The sequence below is a fragment of the Populus nigra genome, chromosome 3 (genome assembly GCF_951802175.1).
Source record: "Populus nigra chromosome 3, ddPopNigr1.1, whole genome shotgun sequence".
Taxonomy (NCBI): Eukaryota; Viridiplantae; Streptophyta; class Magnoliopsida; order Malpighiales; family Salicaceae; genus Populus; species Populus nigra.
Genome location: NC_084854.1, coordinates 16093416 through 16111396, shown reverse-complemented (window position 1 = coordinate 16111396; position 17981 = coordinate 16093416). Strand labels below are relative to the sequence as shown.

The following is a 17981-nucleotide window of genomic DNA, read 5'->3' as shown; positions in this document are numbered from 1 at the left end:
TGATGGATGCTAGCTCATTGTCTGTTCTAGATGTGAATGAAAGAGCATGTTGCTCGAAATCAATTATTCCAAGCAGGGAAGGATTCAAAGTCTTTGTTGAATGCATGGACATGATCCACCAGAAAAGTGATGCAGGTTCATCTAAACTCAAAGAAGACAACCCCAGTTGAAAATTTGAATCAAGTATGACATTGAACTGTCGAAAAGTCAGCTAACTTCCATATCTAAAATCATTCAATAGCACAAAAACAAAAACCTAATCAAGCCTTCAGCTTCTTTGTTTGTCAGTGCAGTCCCACATCAAGAAAGATTAGGTTGGATCTTTATCCATTTTAATGACATTAAATGGAGGATGAAAAAAAGTTGCGGTTTGAAATGAGGCGGGCACTTGTTATTTGACGATATAAACAACGATTTTACCAAATAAAAGCTACAAACTTGGTGACTGTCAAGGAATTAATAGACTTCTTCAAATCCAGATCTCATTGAATTGATTATATGTGCTTATGGGAATATTTATGAAGTTCATGAGCTAAGCTTACATGCAACTTTTTTTTAAAAAAAGAGAGAATCTGTAAACTTGGTCATTGTAAAGAAATCAAGAGATTCGACGAATATGACTTCTGAAAAAAATGGTGAAAATAACATAAATAGCAGAAGCTGGAGTTATACGTATCCCTCAAAGTTACAGTCTTTGTTCTAGCACAACTACACTTCAACCTCTCTCTCTCTCTCTCTCTCTCTCTCTCTCTCTCTGTTTTTTTTCTTAATTTCAGGAAGGGCAATGAATCAGTTAGGTAAGCAAGAAGGAATCTCACTGTCTCAGCAACGATATTCTTTACCTACAACCCTTTTCATTTGCTCGATCACCAATATAATTACTTTCCAATTTCTCTGTTTCCATTAACTATATATGAAATTGATTAAACTACAATCATATTTGTTATTTGCCTTGCTTACTCTGTAACAGTTTCTATGGTCAATCGATCACAAAACACACATTAACATGCTTAAATGTAAACAAATAAAAAAAAAAGAAACAAAATAATGTGCACAGGGTCGACCAATCGTCACCGCTCTTTCCCTTTCTAACTTTCCACCTTCACCTATGTATAAAACCCTATCAACTCTCTCTTTCCCTCTGTTTATTATTATGTGCAGAGAGGCATAATTGATGGGCCTTGTTTTTTATATCTCAGATCCATGTTTGTGGTTTGGGAGAGAGCACATGGTCATAAAAGAAAAAAATAAATAAAAGGGATGCATGTCTGGATCTTTCCGGAGACAATTTTCCGTAGTGGCGGTGGTGGCAAAAAACAAAACTGAAATTACTGGGGAGGAGCTTCACTGTCCATAACCAGGTACTGAACAGTGAAGCTCCTGGGAAAAGATCCAGTTTTTTTAGAGTTGTAGGGTAATATCCAGGTTTTTTTTGACGACTAACATCCTTCCAGAAGGAGAACCCTTTGCTGCCTCTCTTAGGGAGTTCTCAATGCTGCGTAATCTAGTGAACTCTGAGTAGGGTATACTGTTTCAGGGGTTTCTTCTTGTCTGAAGGCATTCTCTTAGCAGAAAAAACCTCATTTCCAAGTTCCTAGTGTATTCATCGCTCAATTCGTTTACTATACTTTCCCGGAGCAGTTTTCAGCTTGCATTGCTCCCGGCCCCCTAGGAAGCTGCATGCTCTTCCCTCGAGCTAGTCCCCTTTACCTTTCGTTGCTTTATGCCAAAAACCTTCACTCCCTGCTCGAAACAACGACCTCCTGGCCTCCCTCTGTGCCCGCTCCCAAGTAGAGCCATCTTTTCTGTAGAAGGTCTTCTAGAGTGCTTGCCAGGCACTCTTTAGAAGCTAAATCATAATAACATGACATTGAGAACTCTGCAAATTCACCGAGCAAGAATAGAAAGCATACGGTTAATTAAAGCAAGCAATTCGAATAAAACACACTAGTGAGGTAATAAATTGTTCCATTTCATTTCTGATTGAAATAGAAATTCTTTGACCTAGCAAAATAGAAGAATGGGATTGGAAGAAAGGCTACAAATACCTAACATCCCCTCCTACATGTACAATAGCAAAACAAAAGTTGACAACATAATCAAGTAAACAAGCAAAACTCCTCTCTAAAAACAGAAATAAATCACTGGGAGACACCAAGCCACTTGGTGAAATTCTCGAACTCGGTGTAATCGCTGTCAGAAATCATGGTCTTGTACCAAGCCTTTCCTGCAGCCTTGGCAGCAGCTAGCTCCTCCTATTGGTTTCATAAGAAAAGAAAGATTGTTAATAAAGAAGTAGACAAGTGCAAGACACACCAAAGAAACACAGAACTATTTGCTGTCTCAGGCAAAACCGATAGTATACAAGAGATTAGATTTGGTATAGCGTAATAATTGATGAACATAGCAATGCTCTGAAAGCTTGGCGGTGTACAAAACTCCACCAAATTGTTCTGACAGTAGTCTATACCACTACACCACATTATTCTGACATTCTTAATACACACAAAAAAAAATCACATTTAACAGCTTCCATCCACAATACCAAAGCATACAAAAGCAACCACCTAATCATATCACAATCACAACATATAGCTATTAACAATATATCACTATCAAGCAGAAAAAAACAGATAGATAGCCAACATACCTTCGACACAGGTTTCCTCTTCCTGTCGAGCTTCTCCTTCTTGGACTTCACGCGCTCTGCTTCAGCCAGAAGGGCCATCCTCCTAGCAGTCTTAGCATATGGATTCAATTTCAGCATCACGTTCAGGTTCTTCAGCGGGTTCTTCTTCAAAGGTGCCCTCTTAACCTCCTTCTTGATTGGATTCACAACGCTCTGAACCTCGTCAGAGTTGATGATCCTAGCCAAATCAGCATTGACCATCTTGGTCCTAGGCAGCACATAACCCTTCTTCTTCTCGGAAGACTTGTCAAAAGTCCCATATATTGAATCAAGCTTCTCGATAGCTGATTTTGTCCAGATCACAAACCTTCCAAGATGACCGCCGGGAGCCAGCCTCAACAAGTTCAGCCTCTCAACGTTAGCCACCTCCACTCCTGGAATGTTACGGAAGGCCTTCACCAACTTAGCACCTTCAGTTCCATACACGATCAGGGGTCCCTTGCGGGAAATGTACCTCCTGTTCCTCATTTTTCCCTTTCCAGCCCGGATCGCTTGAGAATCCTTGGCCTTCTCGGCATCTGGATAAGCACCAATTTCCTTCAGCACCTTAATAGCAGTGGATGTTTTTTCAATGCTCTCGGCCGAATCAGAGATAACCAGAGGCATCTCAGGGACTGACTCCACCCGGTGACCGCGTGCCATTACCAAAGAAGGAATAGCAGAGGCAGCAATAGCTGAAACGACAGCGTATCGCTTTTGGTTGACGTTAATCTTCCTGTGCCAGCGGCGCCAGGTCTTGGTAGGAGCAAACATGCGTCCACCACGGCACATGTTTCCAAAAGCTCCCTGACCAGCACGGTGAGTTCCACCACCAGAAACACGGGGGATACGAGAAACGGCACGACCGGTACCCCAAGATTCGGCTGATGTCTGGTGACCGGCCTTCTTTGAGACCGCGTAAGGTTGACGGCTGTTCTTGGAGATGTTGGAGTGGACATAATTGACGATGTCTGGTCTGATTGAGGCCTTCATGACATCAGGGAGAGCCACGGTTGTGACAGAATCAGTGGCCATGTCATTGAGGGACGCGGGTAGAGGTTGTACGGAGACAAGGGGGCGGGCGGCGGCGGCCATTTGGCGATGTGGGGGTGTGTGTGTTCGTGAGAGAGAGGGGGGAAGGGATAGTGTGTGCTCTAGGGTTTTGAAGTGAGAGGAGGGTTGAGTGACATATATTTATATCGGACCTCTTATGATGTTTGGAGCCAAATATATGATTTGTTTTTAATTTTAAACGTGATTTGAATTAAATTAATAATTTTATTATAATTTTATATTTAGAATAAAATATTAAATTGTAGAATTGAATTTAATTATGTCATTTAAAATATTTTTAGATTAGTAATCTTTATTATCTTATTTTTAATTTTAATTTTTTTTCTTATTTATATTTTATTTAACAAGAGCAGGAAATGCTAAATGAAAAGCTATATATATATATATATATATATATATATATATATATATATATATTACTTTGGCTTTTTAATATTTGTTTTTCATACTCAAGGGGAGTGCTGCATAAAATATTATTTTACCATTTCTCTTATAAAAATATTATTTTTATATATTTTGTAAAAAAATTAAATATTATTTATTGCAATAACTTTTTTACTAGTTTTTTTTCTTTAATTTTTTTAAAAATCTATGCTTTTTTTAGTTATTTTTCATGAGATTATTCTGATCTCATGACTTGTGTCGTGGGTTTGGTGAGTTCACACGAATTAACTGGGGTTAATTTTTTTTTATCTTTTTTAATTGATTTTTTTTTAATTTTATCTTTTAATATTGAATTGATTAAGAATTGTTCGGATTGTTTTTAGACCTGTTAAATCAATCGGGTCATATCAGGTTGTTATAATAGTTGTGTATCAAATACATTAAAATACATTTAGGCTATATTTGTTTTTGCGTTTCAAAAGTATTTTAAAAGTATTTTTGAAAAAATTAAAAAAAAAATTTTGCTTTAAAATAATTTTTTTATATTTTCAGATCATTTTGATATGCTGATGTTAAAAATAATTTTTAAAAAATAAAAAAAATTATTTTGATGCATTTTCGAGTGAAAAATATTTTGAAAAGCAACCGCTAACATACTTTTAAACACCTCATTTTAAATTAAGTTAGTCAAGAACTCAGATTTGAAAATTTTAAAGTTAATTAATTAAATCATATTTAATGACATTTTCAAAGATTCTTGAAACATACCAGCATTGTTTTATTTTGTATATTTGCATTAAAATTATTACAATGCTATTCTTTTAGAATTAAAAGTGGATGTTAGAGTACTGATTGAATGTTACATAAAAAACAAATATTATGGTAGAAAATTTCCAAAAATACATTAATGGTGTTATTGAGATAAAGAAAGTTTAAGTTAAAGAAATATCTATTTTCCCTTTATTAATCGTTTAGATTTTTTTCCGCATATCTTCGGAATGTTTTTAGTTTTTATTAAATAAATAATATAAAAAAAATGTTTGATTTGTTTTTTGAATAAGAAAATAAAGATTTTTACTAGCAAAATATTTTGTTTTAGTAGAATTTAAACCTTACTCTTTCTGTAAGAAATATATTAATGCCATGCAATTAAGTTAGAAAATATTAAAAAAATGTTCTTCATTCATGTTTATTTCTCAACTTTATAACTTAATTTTTATTAAATATTAGGATGTAACGTATATAATCCTTGATCTATCTTATTAAATATAAATATTAAAATTTTAATTAATTTTTAAATTTTTTCTTGTCACTAGAAAAGATGTTAGTAATGTTTCAACTTTTTTCTTTCTTTTTGTTTAGAAAATTTTTGATTTGAATCGCAGCCGGGCCAATTATCTGGTATATATCATGAATAAGCAACGAAACGGTGTCGTTCAAACTGCATCTACTTTGCGGTCTTGTCTGCTTTCTCACATTTCGCAAGCCCTAATAAGTTAGAGAGACAATCAGAGAAAAACCCATTTCCCGCCTCCCCATCAAAATGGCCGACAGCACCTCCACCAAATCCAGAAAACGCCGCCAACCCGACCCAGACTCCACCACCGAACTCCTCTTCAAAAACCTCCTAAAACCCGACTCTGTAATCCTCCAAACTCTACAATCCCTCGTAATCTCCACTGCATCCGCCTCCTCTTCAAAACCCCTCACTCTCTCCGACCTATCACTGTCTTCCAGCTGTCGAGAAGTCGCCGACCTCTCGCTTACCTCTGTCCAATCTGAGATCGAAGCCTTAACCATCTCCATCGTCCAATCAATCCTCTCCGGTAAGGGCTTCTCCTTCAATGTCCCCTCACGGTCTGCCACTAACCAACTCTATGTCCCGGAACTCGACCGCATTGTCTTAAAAGACAAAAATACCCTCCGCCCTTTCGCTAACATTTCATCAGTCCGCAAATGCACGATAACTGCAAGGATCCTTTCCTTAATCCACCAGCTTTGTCTAAAAAGCATTCATGTTACAAAGCGAGATTTGTTTTACACTGATGTGAAGTTGTTTCAGGATCAGACACAGTCTGACGCTGTTCTTGATGATGTTTCGTGTATGCTTGGGTGTACTAGGTCTTCTCTTAACGTGATTGCGGCGGAGAAGGGGGTGGTTGTTGGGAGATTGATTTTTAGTGATAATGGGGATATGATTGATTGCACCAAAATGGGAATGGGAGGGAAAGCGATTCCACCGAATATTGATAGAGTTGGGGATATGCAGAGTGATGCATTATTTATTTTGTTAGTTGAGAAGGATGCTGCATATATGAGGTTAGCTGAGGATAGGTTTTACAATCGTTTTCCATGTATTATTGTGACTGCGAAAGGGCAGCCGGATGTGGCTACAAGGCTTTTTTTAAGGAAAATGAAGAACGAATTGAAGCTGCCGGTTTTGGCATTAGTTGATAGTGATCCATATGGGTTGAAGATTTTATCTGTTTATGGCTGTGGGTCGAAGAATATGTCTTATGATAGTGCGAATTTGACCACACCGGATATCAAATGGTTGGGGATTAGGCCTAGTGATTTGGACAAGTATAAGATACCTGAGCAATGTAGGTTGCCGATGACTGAGCAGGATATCAAGACTGGGAAGGATTTGTTGGAGGAGGATTTCGTGAAGAAGAATCCAGGGTGGGTTGAGGAGTTGAGTTTGATGGTGAAGACTAAACAGAAGGCTGAGATTCAGGCTCTGAGTTCGTTTGGGTTTCAGTATTTATCTGAGGTTTATTTGCCTTTGAAGTTGCAGCAGCAGGATTGGCTTTGAGGGCCATTTGGGAGCTGAGGAAACACCATTGTACGTATTTTCCTGTTTGCAGCTGTAATGAGAACTGGGATGATTTTATGTCGTTGCTTAAATGTCGATGTAGTCTTTTCCTTCATCAATCATAATAATATTTGGTTTTGCTCATCTGGGAGTTTTTATCTGTTTCCAAGCGCTAACTAATCTTCAGGGGATTTTAAGGTGTTCTACATTCCTCTTAACCTATCCATGTCTATGCAACTCTGCAGACGACTCACGTAAATATGGGGCAAGAAATTGCAAGAGGTGGCTGAGATTCCGTAAGTAACTCTGCTAGTACTTTCGAAGAAAGGGGAAAATGAAATTAGAACAGCCGTGCTATTGGTAAGAAAGTAATTGTTGTTTTTTGCAAGTAGATAATGAAGTTACTAGCCAGGTTTGTGTTAAACTGCAGGCTTTCAGCCATTATAAGTGGAGAGCAGAATTAAAAACTACAGCTAATTTTAGGGAAGAAAACGGAACATAGCAGAAATCACAGAATCTTTTATCCGATATTTTATAGTGTATTCCATGGTACAACTGGAAAATGGCATCACAAGTCAGTGTTCAAATGCATTGACTTGTTCTGCGTTATTAGAAGAAGAAAAAAGAAAAAAATTTGGTTATATACAAAATTTGTCATTTGTACGTACATAAAGAACAATCACCTTCTGATGGCACCTACCCTTCTCTGCAGCCATTCATGCAGTGATTTCCGTCTAACCTTCAACCTCTGTGTAACTACTATGGGGCGCCTTGTGGAATATGCCATTTTCTTGTTCCTTGCTAACCTCACTACCAAGTCCGGACCTGGATCTAGAGAGCTTTTCGAATCTGTCTTTATGGCATCCAAATGTCCTGGGACTGCAACCAGAACCTCAAGCCCTAACTCATTCCGCAGAAGTTCAATTATTGCATTTTTCACCTCTGAATCTCGTTTAGATGCCGGATCTACTTTACTGACATCCAAGGTGATCCACATGTCTTCTTTTACTGAATAACCTGCAACAAGAAATTAGCATAACGTCAGAATGCTCAAGGTTATGTGCATTCAGCCGCCTCATGTACTAATCACTCCCCCTTTTTGTTCGGGTAGATTTCAAATATGTAAATATGCTCAATGATCCATGAAGGGCACTGTTGCTACCATACCTAAAGTATAGTTCTCTTTGATCATTCGAAGAACTGCAAGAACTACAATCCGAGCTTCAACCTGTAAATTCACGGTAAAGAAACTGAGAACAGAAATTGAGCAAGAATTCTTATTCTTGAGCTTAGTGGTAATGCAAATTGTCTACTATCAGAGCAACCAACTCCAAACCACGATCTGCTCTCAAAGACAACGAGAGAGAGTAAACAGGATCAGAATTGGAGTCTCATAAGCTAACCTGACTTCCTGCAACCAATTATCTAGCAAAAACAAAACAATGTTTCAACATTCACTTGATAATGTTTACTGTACCTTTGTCAGGCCCTGGAGGTCAATTGCTAGGTTTTCAGCAATATTGTTCTGCAAGTGTGCTGCAACTTTCTCAAGAAGTAGACTATGAGGCCTTCTCAAGTCAGTTCTTTTACAAGAAGCAAACCCACCCTGGATCTGATTATTATCTTGTATTGCCCCTTCACACCATTCTTCAATTAGCTGTTTGAGATAGTAGTCATTTGATTTATACCTGCAATGTCAGCATGCTCTCGTAAGGAAAATGCATCCAACTGGTTTTACATCAAATTGCCTCAAGATAAGGGGCAGTGGCAGGAATAACCCTGTCAACCAATCCTTTTTACGCAAATGTATTTAGAATGAAATGGAAAAAATATGGGCGTATCTACGCAGCATGCTTGAGATTGAGAAATCAACAAAAAGCAAGGTAAAATTTGCAGTTCCTAACAATAGATTTTGACGAGCACAATGTCCTCCAGGGAAAAAGAAAGCAGCACATTTCTAACATGATAGATCAGTTTCCAGAAAGACACAGTTTACAAACATCATAGGACTTGCTAGCATACCCTGCTTTCCTCATATCCTGGTATATAGCGAGGCATTGTTGTACTTCTCGCAAGGAACCATATCTAGTGCGAGCTCTTAGAAGTGTATTATATGTCACCTGGGAGGGGAAAAAGGAAGTTTAAATTAATTTTTCAAGCTGGTATGTTTTGAGAATGAACATTTTTTTCTGTTCAGAAAATGATCTGCAATGGCTTAAATGTGAACATGGAAAAATGCAAAACAAAATTCACATAATTTCTTTTACATTTTTGTAACACGTTGAACTGCTTTCACTGAACAAATCAAGATCCCTTTCTAGTTTTAGGTGTCCTGAACAAATTTTTGCTTAGGCATACTTCTTTTCTTTAGCAACATGGAGCATTACAATTGAAGAAACAAGCATAAAAGCTATCAGCACTTACCAAATTAGGATTTATCTGACATCTTTTCATTTCTGCAAATAACGAAAATGCCAGCTTCAAATTTTTAGTTTCTACACAAACCTATGAACAAAAGCGCATGATGAATCAGCACATAAAGCCAATTCAGTTTTCATAATGCAACAATGACCATATATTCAAGTGCAAATGTTATCGACATTCATCAAAATCAATTTTATTGGAATAGAAAGCCTCAAACCTTGATAGCTGTTGTATATGCAACAACATCAGGTTGAACTCCAGCCATACGCATGTTCTTCAAAATCTGCACTGAAAAGAGAAGTGTTAGAGAGCTTATTTTCCTTCAAGTTCAACAAAGTAGAAAGAAAAGAAGAGAGAGAGAGAGAGAGAGAGGGGAGAGAGAGATAAACCAGTGGCCAGGAAAAGCATAAGACTTGTTAGAGAAAGAAACGGTCCTAGAAATTATCAAAAGGCATTGAGAAAGAAAAGAAAATCAAGTCTGCTGCAACTTTTGTTTTCGCTTTAAAGAATGTATGTAGACAGTTCTTTTGAATGGAAGTTTAATCAGCGTAGCCAATATCATAGAATTATTCAATATATGGAATACCAGAAGGAAGGAGCAGCAGGCAAGATATGACAAGACATTGAGAACTTTTTCTTGTTAATTTCCTTTTGTTTTGCTGGTACATTGACAAGTTGGTTCAACACCCAAATTCAATTAGATGTGACTGTTATTTTAAAGAAATATTCACAATAACAGATATAAGAAATTCAACTACAAAGTAAAAGACAAAGATCTTGTAAATTCCAATAGAAAATGTGTTACCTGTACAGCACCAGATACATTGCCTGAGACTCCACATATGTCAATCAAGATTGACCAGCTTATATGATTAGGTGAAATTCCTACTGTCTTCATCTCATCCATTAAGGCTTTTGCACGGTGGTAATCACTACCACATGCTTTCATTAACATATGATATGTTGCGGGAGTGGGAGTGAAGGGAAATTTCTTAATAAAGTTCAAATGATGTGAATTTGGAACAATGTTCGTCATGTTAGGGCAGTGTTTCTGTGCATGCTCAATCTCATCTGCATTGCCACTGTGATCTCCATGAAAAACCTCCTGGGCTTCACTTCCCTTCCAGCACTGGAAAAGACGAAAAGCTCTGTCATATTGACAAGCCTGAACACATGCATGTAAAAGGATGTTGCAACACTGAGAATTTGGCTTGCATCCAGATAGGAGCATCTCTTCAAATAACTGAATTGCCTGCTCTACAAGACCTGCATTGGCGCATGCACTGATCAACGATGACCATATATGCATGTTAGGGGTGACTCCGGATGATAGCATATCTTCTTTAATTTTAAGTGCCATCTGCCACATTTTTGCATCTGCGAAGATCTGGAGAATTCATAGAGTAGAGAAGTTCTGAGGAACAATAGCCAGTGCGTGAAAATAAAATAAACTAAACAGGGAAACAGGATTTTTCATGGAACAGATTAAGAGATTGACACTGCATTCTTTTCTATCAGTGAGATCGACATTCATATCCTGCACAGAGATATACCTTTACGATCATGCAGTATGTAAAGACATCCAACCTCAACACTTCTGCTGATTCCAACTGCTTTACTTCCCTATAAATGTCTTTGGCTAAGTCCACTCTTCCAGCAATACAGCATGCCTTCAACAGGATGTTATAAGATGCCACATCTGCTGTGACACCAAGATTCTGGATTTATAGCAAAAGGGTATTAAAATATTTTATAGATAAAATGACTGCATACATATTTTGGCATTTAAGCAGTCTTTAGGATTCTAAAGAAAAAAGGAAAGATGATAACAGTTTACTAGAACTGATTTTCACATGGATGCCTAGTGTTTTCATAGAAGTTTCAACTGGAAAGGAGGGGGGGGGGGTGGCTGGCTGAGAGTTACTTGCATATTCTTGAATACACTGAATGTGTAGCCCAAATCATGGGCATTGACATTCATGAGACTGTTGAAAACATAAACATTTGGGATGACCTTCCGATTGATCAAGTCCTGCAGCAAGATTCATTTGTCAATTTCATATCCTTGCCAGCAAACAAATTGCTAAAATGTTGCAAAACAAGTGACAAGTGCATGTTCAAAGCCATCAAGAAGTTGAATTGGAGAGTAATAAGTACCAAGATGACAAGCAATTATGAATTTGCAAGACTAGAAAAATGCTATCTCCTGTAAAAAAAAAAAAAATAAAAAAAAAAATAAACACAAAACTCAGTTCCAGCATGCCCAAAAATTATGGCTTATTAGCTCAGAAGATCTGATACAGGAAACCCATGCTCAGGATGGACCTGGGGGTTGAGGGGGACTAAACAGGAAAGATAAACCCACTCTTCTATTTAGAAGGAATAAGCACATCTATGCCAACAAATAATAATGAACCCATTATTTGTTGACAATTTGAATAGTTTGATACTAATTCTTCCAGTAAAATGGGCCAAATTTCACCAACTCCATTTTTTCTTTGTTTTCTTGCAACCCTAACTAAATAATCCAAGAATGCTCAGCAATCAATTTGATTGAAAGCAAGAAATGGATGCATACAAGGTGGCCAGGTATTGCCACAAAAAAAAAAAATTGATCATGGAAAAGATGGACTATTTAATGTCAATATGCAAACTAAACCAGAAGCGAGACATTTAAACTAAATGAAGCTCATAAACAAATCCAAAGAACTTTAGCAGATGAAGGCATTCATGTCAATTACCTCATAAATATACCTAGATTTCATGTAGTCACCACAAAGACCACAGACGTCAATTATAGTACGATGTAAATACATGTTAGGAACACTCAATTTATGCTTAGCTTCATCATAGGCAACCAAAGCAGAATCCAGGTGCCCTTTTCTTCCAAATTCACTTATAATGTTGCAAAATAATATGCGTCCTTCACCTGGAAATATAGCTGCATACCTGCATCATGCAACACTACTACTTGTAGCATCCATCATATACTATGGAATATATAAAAAATGTAGACACAGATTCAATGCTCAAACCAATAAAAAATTGCAAAGAGTGATGTGATCATACCGCACAGCCATCTTTGGATTAAGCTTGTCAACACAGATTTTTATGATGTAAGACGGGTCCACGAGTTCTTTGAAGGAGAAGCAAAACCCTGATCAGCCACAAAACATCAGTTACGTATACAATGCAAAGCTTCTCAATTATAACATTGTAACTACTAACTAAAGCTGAATTCTGAAATCAATTATAAAACTGACACTAACCATCAAAGAAAATTTAAATTTTCTTGTAGATATTGGTGATTGAAGAAAATTACCTGCAAGAGTCTCCATTATGTATACAACTTGCTCCACATCACCACAATTCACAATCCTGATACACTCTTTTTTAAGCAAATCAATAGCAACCCCATCAAGAAACTTCAAAGTGGAAACTCCCAGTTCCTCAATTTTTTTCAAAAACCGAACAACACAGTCTACATTTCCTTGTTGAAGATTCTTTGAAATACCCTTTGCCACAGGACCCACACTTAATGCAGCAACAAAACTTGAAGGCTCGACACCTGAAGCAATCACTGACTCTGCAATCATCACAAAGTCTTGGAGGCGGCCATCCTCGGCTAGCTTTGAAGCAAGGTTGGCATGGTAATCGAGGAGGGAGGAGGAGTTATGGTTTTGGCGAAATGGGATGGTGGAGAGGAGAGGAGGAGAGCGGGAATGGACGGCAGGGATTGGTTTGGAGGGAGCGTGGAGTGATGGGGTTTTGGGTTTGGGTTTCGGAGAGTGGTGGTGGTGGTGAGGAGTGGAGGAGGGGTTTGTCGGAGGAGTAACAGTGGAGGAGCCGAGGATGAGGAGTTGTTTCATTCTTGTCCTACCGTTGAATGCATTTTTAAAATTTTTTTTTTTTTGGTTTTGGTTGCAGGGTTTTATGGGTTTGGCATTTGGGAGTGGATTGAATTTGAAAGGTAGGTATTTTTGGTTAAGATACGGAGCCAAAAAAAAAAAACTAACGAATGCTTGGAAAAAAGAAGAAGATAATAATCTTTATAAAAACAAATATTATAATCATTGCCAAGAAATTTTAAAATATTGTCAGATATATTTAACACCTAAAAAAACAGAATAATTTAATTTTTCAATTTAAATTGAGAAATATTATCTGATAAGTAGATAATAATATAATTTCTTTAACATAATTTTAAAAAACAAAATATCAAAATGAGATTTTACTCATAAATATTTTTTTAATATCAAGATCTGATAATATTAATATATACTTGGTAAAAGGTTTGCTATTCTTCAGATATTTTTTTTTAATTTAAAAATATGTGTATACATTGCTAATGTGTTTTCTATTTATAAATAAATTTTTGAATATGAATTCAAAATTTAATGTATACAAAGTTAATTTTTTTAAAAAAAATATTAAAATGATGACATTTTCAATTGAGCAAGGTTAACTTGAGCTAACTTATTAAAGCGTTAAATAATTTTTTTGAAAAAAATATTTAATTATATGACAATAAAAACATATATCATGAAAGCAACCAAATAATTTTTTTTAAAAAAAAGCAATATTGATGAATTGTAAAAGAATTGCTAATATTATAAAAACAAAGTAAAAATTGAATGATATTTAATAAAATAATATCTAAAATGTATTCTTCATAAATTTATAATATTTTAAAATAATTAATTTTAAAAAATTAAAATCCAAATGAAATGAAAAAAAAAAAGAGAGATCATGTTCACGCGATTGACATTAATAAAAAAAGTCATTTTTCTATCTATTTTCACCCAAAACACCATACAAACCTATATAAACTCCCTAAAATCACTAAAAAACAAAAATTCAACCAAATAAAAAAAAATCAAGACCATACATGGTTTACTTTTCCAGTCAAGTTTAGATAAAAAAAAAAAAAAACCATCTTCAATAAACTCCTCCCAAGAAGAGAAACTCATATCACAAAGATTCTTCTTTTTTGGTGATTGGATTATGGTCAACTGACAATCTTACTGGTTTTCGACGAGTTTTTCTTCATTCTCTCAAATCTAGAGACCTAAAAATAAATAAAATGAACTTCTCGATCAAAATAAAAATTCTAAAAATTTTAAGATTGACCATGTATTTTCTCTATACTTTACATTGTGGTCATCTCACTTTTAATTTTTTCTTTTCATGACAATTCAAGACTTTATCTCATGAAATTGGACCAGAAAAGGACTCAATCAAGATGAAAAAAGCTTGAGGATAAAATTAAAAAAAAAACAAATAAAAAAGAAGAAGGAGATGATTTAATATTTATATGAACAGTGAAACACCATAAAAGAGTCTACTTTATTTTTAAATATAATAGTAATCAAACAAATAAAATCATATTAACAATTAACTAATAATCTAAAACATGATAGGTGTTTATTATTCATTCATAGTAGATATAGACTCAAGTATTATAGATTCAATGTTCAAATGACAATGTTGAAATTTTACAAAATTCTAGATTTGTGATCTTTTGTCTTTATTACTCTTGGCAGCTTATTTTTGGCGCACAATTTACCTAGCAGAACCAAGTAACACAAGTGGCATTATTGAAACAAATCTTTTCAACTTTTCTGATTTGATTCTCACTAAGTTAGAAGATCATTGTGGGATGAAAACATTGTGCTATAATGCTTTTTTAAAAGAAATTGTTCAATTTAAGACAATTTGGTCCAATAACTTTACGAATTACTTGTAGTGCTATTCTTAATTTTCATATAGCTAGAAAATACTTATTTCTAAAAATGTCATGAAACTGGATGACAAGCTTCTCCTCCTCGAGAGTAAAAGGATGTCATTTAATATAGGTCGAAGATAATTTGTCCATCTAAGCCTACAACTTTTTCCAGAATGAAAAAGACTTGAAAACAAAAATAAATTTTCTTGTTTTTAAAAGGAAATGAGGGAGATGGGATGGGCTGCTTATTAAATACTATAGATGTAGGGAGAATAAAAGAGAGGGCAATGAAGGTAGTGTGTGTTTGCTTGTGATTTAGGGTTAGGTGAAAGTGAAGACATTCTATTTATACAATTTTTTTTATAATTGGTTCAATTTTGGTAGAACTTGTTCATTTGATTTCAGTTCTCTGAAATAAAAATCAGATCAAACCAAATGTTTTTTCTTGTTTTTAAATTGGTTTTTTCTTGGTTTGGTTTGTTCGTTAAATTTTTCTTGGTTGTTTATTTTTTTTGAATACCCCAACTTTCTATAAGGTTTACAATACCTTAAATAAACTTAACACTTACCTAAATCAATAAGGAAACCCAAAAAATAAAGAAAAAAGCAATAAAAATCCTAATCAAACTAGGAAAAACATCCTAGATAAAATTAGAAAAATAATAATAATAACTTAAACCAAGTAAGAAAAAGAATCCTAAATTAACCAAAAAAATATAACAAATCTCAAATAATAATTTCTAGGCATTATTGAAAAGCCTTACTGATCTCCAATTGATATAAAATTTTAACCCTAAATAATACAAGACCTTTAGAATCTTTTAGAGAAATTTCATATCAATCTAACAATTGAATCAAAATTTATGCCAATTAATATAAAATTACATGTTAGGGGAAAATCTCTTATATTATTCTTTCTAGGTTGGAAAAAACTTATCATCAAGTTTTAGTTATTTATTTGCCTACTTTATTGTGTTGTCTACCATTAAAAATGATGTTATGCCTTTGTGCTCCACTTACTTCTAACAATTTGATTTTGTATAGTTAGCTAACTTAGATAAACTGGACCAATAATCAATGCTTATAACACTTTGAATCTTTACAGAACCATTATTAGTCTTTAATGGTTTGTTTCACATAATAACCTTTCTCATATAATTATGATCCTCCACAATCTTCTTCTTTTCTTAATTCTTCTTTTTTTTTCTATAGAAACTTGATTAAAAACAACATATTTTTAACCTTACTCTTAACAACTGCATCTTCTCTTATGAGCACCAATACTATAAGTTTTCCCTTTATACTTGGAGTATACATTTTACATCATCGATCATGCACGAGATTCATATTCTATTGCCATGGTTTATGTAATGATAGATGACATGCATTCATAGACGTTATATTACATCAAATACTAGCAAAATATTTCTTGCTTATAAAAAACAAAACAAGACAATATTCATCTATGATTACTTAGCTATCTCGATTCAACCACTTTAATTTGTAGGGTTGAGGTGCTTTTCTATCTTGAACTACAACTTCTCTATGACCTCAGCTAATACTATATTCTCATAACTACCATTGTCAATTATTAAATTACATACCTTGTCCATGATGGTACAAGTTGAATAGAATAAAGACGTAGCCAATCTTTGCCCAAATCACTTTTATGAGCATGCAAGGTTTTTTGATTGGCTAAGTTAGCATTGTTATTACCTTGTAAAACCCCATCACTACCATTTAAATCATTATAAATAAGATTAATCACATTTTTATTAGGTTCTTCTACCAACAATTTTTTTTACCTAAGTGACTTTTTGATTTATGGTACTAAAAAAACTTGATGCCTTAACTTACTACATTTGAAATACTAGAATTTAAAACTAGATCCAAAACTTGAACCCTGACATGTGGTTTGTTTAGTTGCTAATTCATGCTGAATGAATGAATTTTATTTATTTGTACACACCTTTTTATTTATTATGGCCAAATCAAAAGTCACCATTGTTAGTTATTCTAGTAACCTATTCTTTCCCCACAACCAAAGCCCGGTAACAGGCTTAAGAAAATATCTATAAAGATAGTAAATATAACATATCTTTGATGGATCATTGTAAGCCACTTAAGTACTTAGCAACTAATTGCTTTTATGGTTATGACAGATCATTCCTAGCCACAAGTTGGTAAAAATCATTAATGTATTCATCAACAGTTCTCCCTTTTTTATTTATTAATTTATGGATTCATTGATATAAAATCTAGTGTACCTGAATAAAAAAAAGTGTCAATTCATCTTTTCTTAATCATTAATCTTCTATTTTCCTTGTCTCTCCTTAGACCTCTTTAATTATTCTCACCAAGCAGAAACTTGACCCTTTAATCAAAATGCAATAAACTTCACTCGTATCTATTTTGTAATCTTTTTATATTAAAAAATGATTCCCACCTTACTCATCCAAAATATGAACTTTCTTGTTTGTAAAATTCCTATAAATTTAAGGATTTTAATACAATATCAAAAATCTCCAATTCTATTTAAATACTATTTTTTATGATTCCTCAAGTTTCTTTATCTTCACTAGCTAATGAGTTAATTTTGCAATTTGTTTTTGCATGAAGTACCACCAGCTTCTGAATGTTTTTTTTTATATAGAAGAAACTTCCACATCCTTTTCTACCCAAACATGTTCTACTTTACGATCTTTTTTAGCCATGATTATTCATTAACATGCAACAAATAAAATAACGTGGGATTGCAATACACAACAAGCAATAACCTAGAATAATTAGGATTTAATAAAACTGACACAAATAAAAAGTAACACAATAAAAACAACAAGCATAAGATTATAAAATTATGCTAAAAAAAAGATTATATAGAAACTCTAATT

At 34.5% G+C, this 17981-nt stretch overlaps 3 protein-coding genes across 3 annotated transcripts; 1 reads left to right on the top strand and 2 right to left on the bottom strand.

Moving 5' to 3' along the window:
- Window positions 1–1951: 1951 nt before the first annotated feature.
- Window positions 1952–3851, bottom strand: LOC133689677 (large ribosomal subunit protein uL4-like). The gene is made up of 2 exons (XM_062109648.1): window positions 2651–3851; window positions 1952–2255 (listed from the first exon to the last, which is right to left on the bottom strand). The coding sequence occupies exons 1-2, from the start codon at window positions 3761–3763 to the stop codon at window positions 2142–2144; spliced, it is 1227 nt and encodes a 408-aa protein (XP_061965632.1). The 5' UTR covers window positions 3764–3851; the 3' UTR covers window positions 1952–2141.
- A 1744-nt stretch (window positions 3852–5595) lies between these two features.
- LOC133689282 (DNA topoisomerase 6 subunit A) lies at window positions 5596–8105 on the top strand. The gene is made up of 2 exons (XM_062109089.1): window positions 5596–6971; window positions 7187–8105. The coding sequence occupies exon 1, from the start codon at window positions 5670–5672 to the stop codon at window positions 6939–6941; it is 1272 nt and encodes a 423-aa protein (XP_061965073.1). The 5' UTR covers window positions 5596–5669; the 3' UTR covers window positions 6942–6971; window positions 7187–8105.
- Window positions 7441–13298, bottom strand: LOC133689281 (pentatricopeptide repeat-containing protein At5g02830, chloroplastic). The gene is made up of 12 exons (XM_062109088.1): window positions 12688–13298; window positions 12435–12522; window positions 12107–12314; window positions 11290–11397; window positions 10919–11083; window positions 10171–10752; window positions 9583–9648; window positions 9366–9446; window positions 8964–9061; window positions 8419–8629; window positions 8109–8169; window positions 7441–7958 (listed from the first exon to the last, which is right to left on the bottom strand). Exons 1-12 carry the CDS (start codon window positions 13232–13234, stop codon window positions 7621–7623), a joined length of 2553 nt encoding a protein of 850 aa, XP_061965072.1. The 5' UTR covers window positions 13235–13298; the 3' UTR covers window positions 7441–7620.
- Window positions 13299–17981: the final 4683 nt, after the last annotated feature.